At 42.6% G+C, this 13,461-nt stretch overlaps 1 protein-coding gene across 1 annotated transcript; it reads left to right on the top strand.

The window, feature by feature from the left end:
* Window positions 1-4,351: 4,351 nt before the first annotated feature.
* On the top strand, window positions 4,352-12,837 carry LOC308283157 (uncharacterized protein; the record flags this gene model as incomplete). Its single annotated transcript, XM_080723539.1, has 5 exons — window positions 4,352-4,392; window positions 5,088-5,151; window positions 5,402-5,455; window positions 11,161-12,355; window positions 12,538-12,837. The coding sequence occupies 5 exons, from the start codon at window positions 4,352-4,354 to the stop codon at window positions 12,600-12,602; spliced, it is 1,419 nt and encodes a 472-aa protein (XP_080579665.1). The 3' UTR covers window positions 12,603-12,837.
* Between the last annotated feature and the right edge of the window lie 624 nt (window positions 12,838-13,461).

The following is a 13,461-nucleotide window of genomic DNA, read 5'->3' on the forward strand; positions in this document are numbered from 1 at the left end:
ACATCGTACCACACTATAATGTAGATGTACTCTGTGGCTACAAGTCTGGAAGTACATAGTATTGGCTTCAAAATGTACAACAAGGGTTCATATTTTAGATTGTAATTAAAGAATATAAAAGGTGAGATTATTTCATTTACTTCTTTCTATTGTTTTAGAGATTCTTATTTCAGTGGTTGGGGGTAGAGGTCTGCGATTGAGAGACTCCAGTCCACGTACTGTAGCAATGTGGGTGCGTTGTCCTCAGCAGGGGGAATTGCGTTCTCTATTCACATCTTGACTTGCTAAAGAAGGCACGTTGACGTTTGCAATGCATCTTATCCATTGAGGTCCAAAACCAACAGGACTAGTGCGCGAGAGAGAAGCATTTGTGAGGTTGTTAACAGAGGTAAAGTGTTTATATTGCGATGGGACATAGGCGATGGGACTATATTATAATAAATAGTTGTTATTTAGGCTAAATAGTGAGCGACAATGCCGCCGCAAATATCTGCCCACCGGTTAGCCGTTAACAGACGAGAGAGGGAGGGAGGGGGAGTTAGAGCGTGAGAGAGAGAGAGAGAGAGAGAGAGAGAGAGAGAAAGTCCACGACACGTGCTGTATGCGTTGTCCTCAGGCACTCAGCAGGGGAAATTACATTCTCTACATATTCACATCTTGCTAAAGTATAGATATAAGCTTAGTGCGAGAGAGTGCGGGATTTTGCGGCGCCGGCCGATGTTATTTTGACCGCCCGTCCCTGCCCGCGGTGATTAAAATATCGCCCGCGCCGCAACATATGGCGACGGGTCCTGCAGGTCCCGCGGGAGTGGGCTCCCGATGCAGGGCTCTAGTTGGGGGCATGTGTACAAGTGGCTAAATATGTCATTTTACACAGAATAAGCCGATTCCCAAGATACAACGCAACCTTTCATGGTTGGATGTGACTTATGGGGGCTAGAAGTGTTACAGTAAATAGCAATAAAGAAACTGCTGGCTTATTGTGTCTAAAAAGACATATTTAGCCACTTGTACGCATGCCCCCATGCGTATGCATGCCCCACATTATAGCACGGTAAACGCGATAAAACAATAGAAAGAAGCAAAATGAAAACATTTTAACACTCACTTTTTCTTTTCTCTAATTACAATCTAAAATATGAACACATTGTTGTAAAAAAACTAAGTTGTACTTTAAAGTACTAAAATACTCACTATGCAGAATGTCCCATTTCAAATGTATAAAATAGCCAAAATGTATACCAAGCTGAAGTGGTTAATGTATATGTTATAATAATCAATAACTGTTACAAAAGCAAAGTTTGTTTATAGAGCGCTTTTTCCCCACAACACTAGCTGTGTATACATGACAGCCTCATTCCAATCTGATCTAAATAAACCCGATTGAAGGTATTGGATCAAGTGTATACATGGGGTGAGATCAATCCGATCTGGTGTTTACATGTGCCCACTTTTAAATCGTGTTGTGACGCAAATGATTAAATAGATCGCATTTCCCTGTATCCATTAATAATAATAGTAATAATAATGGAGCCTAAGCAAATACACAGCCCCACCAAAGTGAAAAAAATAAGCTGCAATGCTCTTTTAATTAGATTATTGGGGATGTGCGTTGTTCTGTATGTATTAGGCCTATATTATCATTATAATCTGACCTGGGCAAAGACGCACAGGAGGATAGATGAACGAGGACGTAGCGTCCAGTCGCGCTAGAATATCTTTCTCTTTCTCTCACCAAACTACTGGAGTTCTGTTTCGTGTGTGCTGTGTTTAGGCTGACCTAGGATCAGGTCTGTTAGCCGTGAGGCCGCGAGATGAATGAATGGCTGTGTAAGTGAGATGATAATGCTGGTCTAGGATCAGTTTAACGTGATGCGTAGCCTGCTGCCAGGATTTGAGACGCGAGCTTGTAGATCGGCTATTTTTTGATGAGAAGGCACCCGCGACCGCGTACAAGTTAAACATGTCAAACAAACCGAAAATGACTTACCTCTGTAGTTAGAAAGTAGCCTATAAGTATTCCTTTATCCCTGACTTTTGTTTCGATCTTAATATTATAGATTCCTTGGCTGCCTTCTTCTGCCTGTCAATCAGTTAACAGCACGCTGCTGCACGGCTGCAGTGAGTTACATAAAAGAGGATTTTAATAATGATTAAATGGTCGGGTCTCTCGGAACCTTGGAAATAAAAGGATTTCGGGACAACATGTCACGGGTTTCGGTCTGTAAAAAAAGAATGAACGTCGGAACGCGACGGAATCGGACGAGACCGTTACGGGGCCACTCAGGTTTGGTTTTGTAATTTGATTATTGTTTCATAACAGGTCGGAATCGGTCAAAATTTGACGGTCCATTTAGTTTTCGGGACCATTTTTTGGACCTGTGAAGATCTCTAGCCTACGGTTCTTCTCAATTGCGCACGCAAACTCGCACACTATGCTACACAGATAGTCTGCACATTTATAGATTGATTAAAAAATGCGTTTATAAACTAAATAGATGTGGTGAAACATCACAAAAAGTGCCACAATAAATGGTCAGGAAGCCTGCGCTGAAAGAACATGTCACATTCTAATCGGGTTAGGTGTTTACATGGAAGGATTTTCCTTTTGATCGGGTCGTAAAAAAGTCTAGACCACCCCTCTGCATCCGATCAGAATTTAAATCGTGTTGGTTTTGATCGGGTTTATTTAGGTGTATACATGCAGAATTAGATCGGGTTTATCTAAAATCTTGTTTTTAATACGATTAGATGCGTGCATGTAAACGGGGCTACTGATAATTATGGCAGCGGAAAGGTTTATCCAGAAATAAAGTTTCCCCAGAACTATAGTGTGGCAACCACACTAATAATAATAATAATAAGGGTAATAATAATAACAATACATTTTTGGTGTATGGTCAATTCCTGTGCCACCGGACATCCAAATACCCCAGTCTTTGTAATGTTAATTCCAATATTTATATTTGCATATAGGCATTTATAGTGGCAAAGAATATCAAGTAACACGTCTTCATGAAATGTGTAGTGAATAATTCCTACCTGTTTAGTTTGGTTCTCCAGAGCTAAAGCTAAAGCTCTGGAGAGTTGAAGTCAGACAGAGACCAACTGGAGAGTTGAAGTCAAACAGAGACCAAGCTGTTACTGATGTATAGTTTTCTGCCCTTCATAATGGGAGGTTCTTCTGTTGTCATGTGATTTCAGGGAAAGAGAATGAGACTAACTGTAACTAAGCATTAAAGGGATAGTTCATCCCAAAATGACATTTCTTTCTATCCATTACTCAACCCATGGAGTTCAATAATATATATTTTTGTTTTTGTCGCATTCCTTAGAAATTCATTTGATTATAATAAATGTACCTCTATTGATTCTGGATGCATTTGTGTCTCCATCTGGAAGATATATAATAATAAAATGCTAATAATGTTTGATTATTTGTATTTACAATATAAATATATTAGGATTCCTTATTTTATTTAATTTGCTTATTGTAATCGCTCTGGCAGAGGTGTAACTTGACCAATATCTAGGGTGTTGCAAGGAATGGAGTTTGTTCACACGTGTGAACATTTTTGGGTTTTATCCTGTTTTGGGTGTTTTTTATTTCAGTTTCGGGTGTTTATTCCCCAAACAACAGTCTAACAAGGAGATGCAGATAGCTGTATAGTTACTATTTGGCATGCAGCGAAACATATATATATATATTTTTTTTTTATTAGAAACAATACTCCATAGGCGTAGTTTGACATTTGCCCTTTCATTATTGGTATCACACTTGCAGCAAGAAATTTGGTACGAGAGATATTTGTTTAAGAAGTGCCAATACGAATAAACCATTTGTTTATTTGATTATTTTAATTTAATTTAATTTTAATTAATGAACAATACGGGAATATCAGTAAATAATAATAATAAATATAGCTGCAAGCAACGATAAAGTGGCCAAAGCCAAAAACACCTCAAATCATGAACACAGCCTGCAATGTGCATGAAATCTTGCAAGCACATTCCCAATAGGTCAAGGAACAGATACCACCCTTCTTACATTGGCCTGTTATAGCGTCACCAGCGGGTCAACTTTTGCACAACACATTTTTGGAACAAAATGGACCAATCTTTGACATCAGTAACGTCAAAGAGAGCACTGCCTGCGATCTTGACATTTTGTACTTTTATAGCCATTGTTTTCTGGCTTGAAGCGAGCCCACAATTGTTTCGAAGGAACAATATTTTCTAGTTAAGTCTGACCTCACAAGCCCCATATTTGGACCCGGACGACCTATAACTCCAGGCACACCAGTCATGTTGCTTAGAAACCAGCAAGCAGGTCCTGGCCACACATTCAAGAATGGCACCAGAATGGTGGTTGAGGATCAAGAGAATGAACAAGTTGGAATCTACTTGCCTCAACCTGTGTTCGCTCATGGCCAAGTCTACACAGCCTTCTCCAGTGGTTGTAAAAGTTTTCATTGCGGATAATGACAAGGGCATTACTGACAACATTGTTTATAGCGAACTCCTTTAGGATAATGGGCATGAAGAGACACAGACAGATGCAGAGATCTCCATATACGGGCATAAAAGGGACACAGACAGAAAGATACAGAGATGTCCATATATACATAGATATCTCCATATGGGCATAAATGCACACAGGCAAACAGATGCCAGTTTCCGCCCGAAGGGTGGCCGAGCTTCTAGTATAATATAACTAAATAGACCCAAGCCTTTCAGGCTTGGCCACTAATAATAAAAGGTAGAAAGAAACATAATAGGCGCATCGCACTTCGTGCTTGCCGGCATTTCACAACAAGTCAAATTAGCCGATCTTGTGATGTTTTGTGAGCTTATAGATCTGCATATTTCACTATTTTCAGTAGCCTATACCGCAATGAATTGTTTTTAAAATGTACCTTGTGAAGTGTACGTTTGACCTTTTTTTTTACAAGTTGCAGAGATGGTGGCTGCAGACGCAAGTGTTCTTTGTGAGGCGTACAGGACATGGTTACGCTGATGGTTTCATATCAGTCTTTTCTCATCTACGTTCTTTGTGACCACATCCTCTCCTCTCATGCTTTTCTCAGAGCTGTTAGCTGCATGTGCAACACGTTCTCACCCCAAGGCGTCAAATACCTGACTCCCTGTCACGTACGATCATCAACTTTACCCTGTCAAAACACAATGGTGGTGTTTGTTCCCATGCACAGTGTTGCAATGTAGAATTGTGTTGTCTCTGACTATGTTTCGATTCCATGGTGGTTTCAGAGAAGCAAGGTGTTCTTTGCAAGACATAGGGATGTGGTTACGTTGAAGGTTTCACATCTGTCATTTCCCAGCTAGTGCTATAGCCTTCTTTGTGACCATATCCCCTCCTCTTGTGATGTTCTTTACACCACAGGCAGAGCTGTTTGCTGCAGTTTCCAACACAGACTACCGTAAACTTCCCGTCCATGTACTGTATTCCACTGACATGAACTGTAGCTTGCTTTGCTTGCACAGCACTGACTGTTAAACACACACACGCACACGCACGCACGCACACGCACACGCACGCACACACACACACACACACACACACACACACAAAACACACACACACACACACACACACACACACACACACACACACACACACACACACACACACAAAACACAGGCGACCCTGAAATGAACTGCAACACACACACGGCCAAGCACACACACACACACACACACACACACACACACACACACACACACACACACACACACACACACACACACACGTGTGTGAGAAATAAGTAGGGGTGCCGTCTATTCTCTATAAGAAAAGTGTAGATCAGTTGTTCTCAAAGTTAATCAATCAATCAAACTTTATTTAAATTCAAGTGTGGGTGAGTTCTTATTCTAATGTTATATGGATGTTCTAGCAACATATTGTTGGCTTTGCAGAGGACAGTGTTATTTGAGGACAGGGGGAGATCATGTTCAGAAAAGTTTCTGAATGGCAAGTGTATGGCGAGTTGGCGACTATCAAGACAAACTTTAGTTTAATCGCCGAGAGGTTAAATCGGGGAAATGTTTACCTGCCAGACTCACTGCTAAAAAATAAAAAGTTGGGAAAACTCAAAATTTTAAGGCAACAAACTTCAGAAAACATTTAAGTTTAGGGCAACTTAGAATTTTAAGTTAAGCAAAAATTATAATAGCTGAGGCAACTGAAAATGTTAAGATAAACCAACTAAACCAATTTAAGCAAAACTTAAAGTTTTATGTTTGATTGTCTAACTTAAAAGTTTTCTGAATTTTTTGAGTTTTCCCAACTTTTATTTTTTACAGTGGGCTTGTGCTTGTTGAGAAATCACTGCTCCATGATACTGCTTTTTGTAAATTTGATTTAAGTTAAAACAATTCATTTCAATAGCGGCATCTCATAACAGATAACAATAAAAGTGACTCTTGCATATTGTTCAGGTTTGTTTAGCGTGCGGTCAGCAAAAGTAGGACTTCCCCGTTCACCCCCTCTCCATTCATTGAAGCCCGCCAGTGAACAGCTGATTACCATTACCTGCCTGACGTAGCCACCAACACCATGTGACCTATTTGTGAATGGTGAGACCAGTGACTCAATTAAAACCCATAACGAATAATTAAAATATCTATAGCTGTCACCAACATTCCGGCCCCTAATTATTACATAGATCATTACACCGTAATAATTACCAATGCATCAATTCATATAGGAAAACAATATATTTCAATTACATTTGTCTTTTTTTGGTTTTTTTAGGTCTTGGTCCATTCTTCTTGAACCGAACCCCACCCCAAAATCAAATCAATCGAAGGTCACGCAAAAGTCAAAGTAGTGTCATGCAAAAGTCAATTAATCCAAATCCATAGAAATTCAAATCCATAGATTTGTAAGAATGTATTGAAGGGAAAGCCCCATTGAGATGCAGCATCTCATTTTCAAGAGGGACCCATAAGAACATGACAGACAAAAGAACATGAACAGCAGACATACGTACATACAAGACAGGGATATAGATACATTCTACACAGATAGCTTGCTCACCCTCACCCAACCACCCACCCCAGCACCCACCACATCATCAGCTGATGAGCAAATAAGAGGCACAGTACAAATACATAAGCGATGATTGCACATACAGGTAAAGTCAAATTAGAAACACATACAAGTTGTTTCAAGATGAGAATATAGGGAGTCTTGAAGTGATGAAATAGATCTTAGAGATAGAGGAAGATTATTCCAATCAGAAGGAGCTTTATGGTTGAAAGACCTTCGTTCAACCTCCTTAGTTATTGATGGTACCGGTACATCAAAGTAAGGATATTGCAGGTGCCCGTGGATATGATGAAATAGATTGAACCAAATACTCTTTCAGGTAAGAGGGGCAATTAAAGTAAATACATTTAAAAATAAAGAGTAGCCAATGCAATTGCCTTCTTGATTTGGGCTGCAGTTGTACATGAGGCAGTGATACATTCTATATGGACAACTCAGGACAAACCTGCACAGGGAATTGTATAAGACATAAGAGGCTTAAGATTTGTATCTGTGGTGTTCTGGTACACAACATCAGTGTAATAAATGATAGGGAGTAGAACTTGAGAGATAATATTTTTTTTATTTTTTCAAACTTCAAATGAGAAACAGTTTGAACGATAGAGTGAGCACAGGCAACCATAACAGGCAACCATACGTTTTTTCTTTTTAAATAATATAGTCAATATGTGGTTTGAAGGTAAGTTCTGGGTCAAGCCAAAGTCCAAGATATTTAAATGAGTCAACTTTCTCAAGCTGGGAGCCATTTGAGAAATGTATGCGAACACCAAGAGAGCTTGCTTGACTGTGTCTTGTACCGAACACCATGCTGCAGGACTTCCCCATATTCAACAGAAGTTTATTATTACAGAGCCATTTTGAGTGGACCCAAAGTGGAACCTTGGGGGACACCTTTCTCGACAATCATGTAGTCAGACTGAGTACCTTGCAAGGCAACGCACTGACGTCTGTTATGAAGGTAGGCATTGAACCAGAGAAGGGCATTTCGCTGTAGACCAATGGAATGGAGTTTATCAAGTAGTAGGTAGTGGTCAACCACATCAAAAGCTTTGGACAGGTCTATAAAAATTGCTCCAGTGAGGCGGTCTTTGCCGGAGCATAGAAGCATCATTGCTAAATTTGGGCTGTGGTGGTGGGAAAATGTCAACATTCTATCCTCAGATTGAACTGGGGATAGAATGTTGAAGCGACTCAGATACTGTGAGAGATGATTAAAGATTAGTTTTTCAAAGATTTTTGCAGTGGTACAGATAATAGAAAGGGGCCGATAGTTATAAGGTACAGATGGGTCTCCATTTTTAAAGAGAGGGAGTGACTTTGCTACATTTCCATATTGGTGGGAATGAGCAGGTAGACAGAGACAGATTGAATAAATCTGCAAGGGGATACATTAATGTGTGGGCAGCAAGTTTGATATACTTGGCCTCAAGGCCATCCGGACCAGCACCACAGCTTTCTTTTAGGTCACAGATCCCACGATAAACATCCACTTTTAAATGAAAAAGATCCATTGTGGTTGTTCGTTGTCAGAGAACCGGATGTAATGTATGAGTTTGAATCCTGGGAACTAGCAGAGATGGAGGAGAAATGATTGTTAAGGGCTTGAGACATAATAAAGGATCAGAAATTGTTAATTTTGAGCTGTTTTATAGAGCTTTTATTGTTTTTGTTGAGAAAATGATTCAATTCATTCCAGAACTGCCTAGGGTTATGGAAGTCGTGTCTGAAGCTGTTTTTGTAGAAGTCAGATTGAGCGTTCCGTGTTTGGATTTTGCATAAATTCCTCAGATGTCTGTAGTTTTCCCAGTCAGCAGGATCATTGGTTGTGCGATGTTTGTGTAGCCCTATGGACTTTAGGAGTTACTAAAATAAACCAAAACTACCTGACAATGCCAGTTGGATTTTAACCAACAAAACCATTTAAGGCTTTAACTTTACTGAGGTTCGTTACAGAGCTTTAGGGAACTGGGTAGGGAGGTTCAGGAAAGACACCATGTTACCAAAGGTTGACATTTTATTACAGTTTACAGTTTACAGTTCAGGCATTTAGCAGACACTTTTAATCCAAAGCGACTTACAATAAGCAGATAACATCACAATCACAAAGAAATTTTAAGTGTGCCTGCAGCTCGCAAAGTGTGTGCAACCTTGTATAGCAGTTGGTGTTAGCATTAGCATTTTTGCGTTAACATTAAGATCATTATTAGAATTTTTAACATCAGCATTTTTATCATTAGCGGTTAGCCATTGGGACTGTGGGACCGCCCACTGAGTTTGAGACCAGTAACGTGTTGGGAAGTGGAGACATGACTGTTTAAAGCCCAGCCAATAGGAAGGCAGAGGGGGCGGGGCTTAATCAATTACAGCTCATCCCTATTGGCCGGAAAAAGACCAAAGTTGTGAGTGCATTTTAAAGTTTAAATGACGTTGCTAGGCAAAAGTATGGCAGAGTTATGTGGCGCCAAAGTTTCTGGGTCCCCCATGCAAAGTCAATGGGGGTTTTTGAGCGTAGTTTTTTACGAATTACGTTGCCATGGTAGCGCGGATCGGAAAGAAAAGTAATAGCACACCATTCCCGGCCGAGCCACACATTTTGATGTATATATTGCGGGGTTGGCGTAAATCGTGCGGCAGTTATTACGTGCCGGAATTTCCCCCATTCTAAGTCAATGGGGTTTTTGGGCGTTGTTTTTTGCGAATTACGTCGCAATGGTAACGCGAATCGGGAAGAAAAGTAATAGCACACCATTCCCGGCCGAGCCGCACGTTTTGATGTATACATTGCGGCGGTGGCGTAAATTGTGCGGCAGTTATTACGTGCCGAAATTTGCGGGAAGATTATTAAGTGTGCCTGCTATGCAATAGCAAAACACTTATTGTAATCCGCCATACTTAATTAAGTCTTTCGCCACAAATTTCTGCACGTAATAACTGCCGCACAATTTACGCCACCGCCGCAATATATACATCAAAACGTGCGGCTCGGCCGGGAATGGTGTGCTATTACTTTTCTTTCCGATCCGCGTTACCATTGCGACGTAATTCGCAAAAAACGACGCCAAAAAACCCCATTGACTTAGAATGGGGGAAACTTCGGCACGTAATAACTGCCGCACGATTTACGCCACCCCCGCAATATATACATCAAAATGTGCGGCTCGGCCGGGAATGGTGTGCTATTACTTTTCTTTCCGATCCGCTTTACGATTGCGATGTAATTCGCAAAAAACAACGCCCAAAAACTCCATTGACTTTGAATGGGGGACTCCGAAAAAAACCCAGAAACTTTGGCGCCACATAACTCTGCCATACTTTTGCCTAGCAACGTCATTTAAAATGTAAAATGCTCACACAACTTTGGTCTTTTTCCGACCAATAGGGATGAGCTGTAATTGATTAAGCCTCGCCCCCTCTTTAACAGGAACACCTAGTCACCACATTACAATCCAAGGCGGCCTCTGGAACTGCCACTCAGCTGCAAAGAAGAACATGCCTGAATTCATTCTAGGCCAGGCTACTTTGAATTCCCTCCAATTCCTTGCACTGACAGAAACCTGGATAACACCGAATAATACAGCTACTCCTGCTGCACTCTCTGCAGCACATACATTTACACACACGCCACGTCCCACAGATCGTACTGGGGGCGGCACAGGCATTTTAACATCTCCCAAATGGAAGATCCGTGCGTTAAACCTCTCTCACCTCTCTCTGTCCACATTTGAATATCATGCTATCTATATAATACAACCTGTACCTCTCACCATCATTGTGCTCTACCGCCCCCCAGGGACCCTTGGGGATTTTCTGGAAGAACTGGACTCTCTGATCAGCTCATTTCCGGAGGACGGAACTCCCCTGATTCTACTGGGTGATTTCAACCTACCAACTGCAGAAAAGTGTCTTCCAGTTACATCCCTACTGACGTCATTTGACTTGTCCCTGTCCCCTTCCCCTCCCACCCACAAGGCAGGGAATGTATTGGACCTTGTGTTCACCAGAGCATGCTCTTCCTCAAACCTCACTGTTACCCCTGTCAAATGCTCTGATCACTGCTTCATAACCTTCTCTCTCTCCCTCTCTTCCCTCAGATCTGTGCCTACCCACCCGTTGACGTCACCACACGACGCAACCTGAAAACCCTGGATCCCTCCACTCTCTCCTCCTCCATTCTCTCCTCCCTCCCAAACCCGGATGTCCTTCCCACTCTCCCTTCTGACGCTCTAACATCTTCCTTTCTCTCCTCTGTCTCCTCAGCGTTTGATCGTCTCTGCCCTCTCTCGACCAGGCCAGCACGTGCAAATCCACCTCCCCCATGGCTATCTGAAACTCTCAGATCTGAGCGAACACCTCTCAGGGCGGCAGAGAGGAAGTGGCACAAGACGAAGCAACCAGAGGACCTATCTCATTTTCACACACTCCTGTCAGGTTTCTCACTCTCACTTTCCACTGCAAAATCATCATTCTACCACACAAAGATTCAATCATGTACCTCAAACCCTAGGAAACTGTTTAGCACGTTCTCAACCCTCCTCAAACCCCCCCCTCCCCCCCCTCCTTCATCCCTCTCAGCGGATGATTTTGTCGCCTACTTTGAAAAGAAGGTTGACGATATCAGTAGTTCATTCTCCCATCTCCCCCAGAATACAGTGTCTAACACACGGAATTGTATCCCCAACTTAACATGTCTGTCCTCCTTCTCCCCTCTCTCTACAGATGACGTCATAAAACTAGTGACTTCCTCTAGACCTACCACCTGTGCCCTGGATCCAATCCCTTCTCCACTCTTCCAGACGATCGCACCTGACCTACTCCCCTTCATAACCGCCATCATCAACAGTTCTGTAACCTCAGGCTGTGTCCCAGCTGCCTTCAAGGCAGCCAGAGTATCACCACTCCTCAAAAAACCAACTCTTGACCCCTCGGACGTCAAGAACTACAGACCGGTATCCCTCCTCTCATTTCTTTCAAAAACCCTTGAACGTGTGGTCTCTAACCAGCTTTCTCTCCATCTCTCACAGAACAACCTGCTGGATCCCAACCAGTCAGGTTTTAAACCAGCCCATTCTACAGAAACTGCACTCCTAGCAGTCACGGAAGCACTCCATGTTGCCCAGGCTGCCTCCCACTCTGCAGTCCTGATTCTTCTGGATCTATCAGCGGCATTCGACACAGTGAATCACCAGCTGCTCCTGGACACCCTTGCTGACCTAGGCATCACCGGGACGGCACTAAAGTGGTTCTCCTCCTACCTGTCGGACCGGACCTATCAGGTCTCATGGAAAGGTTTGCTTTCATCCCCCCGAACCCTCCAAACGGGAGTCCCCCAGGGATCCGTACTTGGCCCTCTGCTTTTCTCCCTGTACACCAAATCCCTTGGTGCTGTTATCTCTGCTCACAATCTATCCTATCACTGCTATGCTGATGACACTCAACTGTTTTTGTCCTTCCCCCCTTCTGCCACCCAGGTGGAAGAACGCATTGCTGCATGTCTGGCCGACATCTCACAGTGGATGTCAGCCCACCACCTTAAGCTGAACCCGGACAAGACGGAGCTACTCTTCTTCCCAGCTAAGTCTTGCCCCATGCAAGATCTCACTATTTCCATAGATAATGCATTTGTGACTTCAGTTCCTACTGCTAGAAACCTTGGTGTGGTCCTGGACAGCCAGCTATCATTCAAGGCACACATTGCATCAGTCACCCGGTCATGTAGGTTCACACTCTATAACATCCGTAAAATCAGACCCTTCCTCACCCAGGAGGCAGCCCAGCTCCTCATTCAGACATCTGTCATATCAAAGCTTGACTATTGTAACTCTCTCCTCACTGGTCTCCCGGCATGTGCACTTAAACCTCTCCAACTGATCCAAAATGCCGCGGCACGACTGGTCTTCAACCAGCCTAAGTTCTTACATGTCTCTCCCCTTCTCCGCAGCCTCCACTGGCTCCCGGTTGCGGCCCGCACTGAATACAAAACACTGATGCTGACCTTCAAAGCAGCCAAAGGTATGGCTCCTCCATACCTCCAGAAGCTGATCAACCCCTACACCCCCACCCGGTCACTTAGATCAGCCAACACAGGGATGCTGACAGAACCCTCGCTCAAAACTCCAGGGCAAAAATCCACTCGTCCGAGACAGTTTGCCCTCCTGGCCCCCAAGTTGTGGAATAAACTCCCTGTCGCACTTAGAACAACGGACTCACTCGCTAGCTTTCGCCGTGGACTGAAGACTCACCTTTTCAGACTCCACCTAAACCCTTAGCACTACAGAAAAAGAATCAATGAATACATGAAGCTAGTTAGCATTTGTTTTTGTTTTTTAGGTTTTTTCAGAACTTTGATTATATTGTGTTTTTTCTAGATAGATATCCATTTGCATTTGTTATAT

The sequence above is a fragment of the Nannobrachium achirus genome (assembly GCF_963921795.1).
Source record: "Nannobrachium achirus genome assembly, chromosome: 4".
Taxonomy (NCBI): domain Eukaryota; kingdom Metazoa; phylum Chordata; class Actinopteri; order Myctophiformes; family Myctophidae; genus Nannobrachium; species Nannobrachium achirus.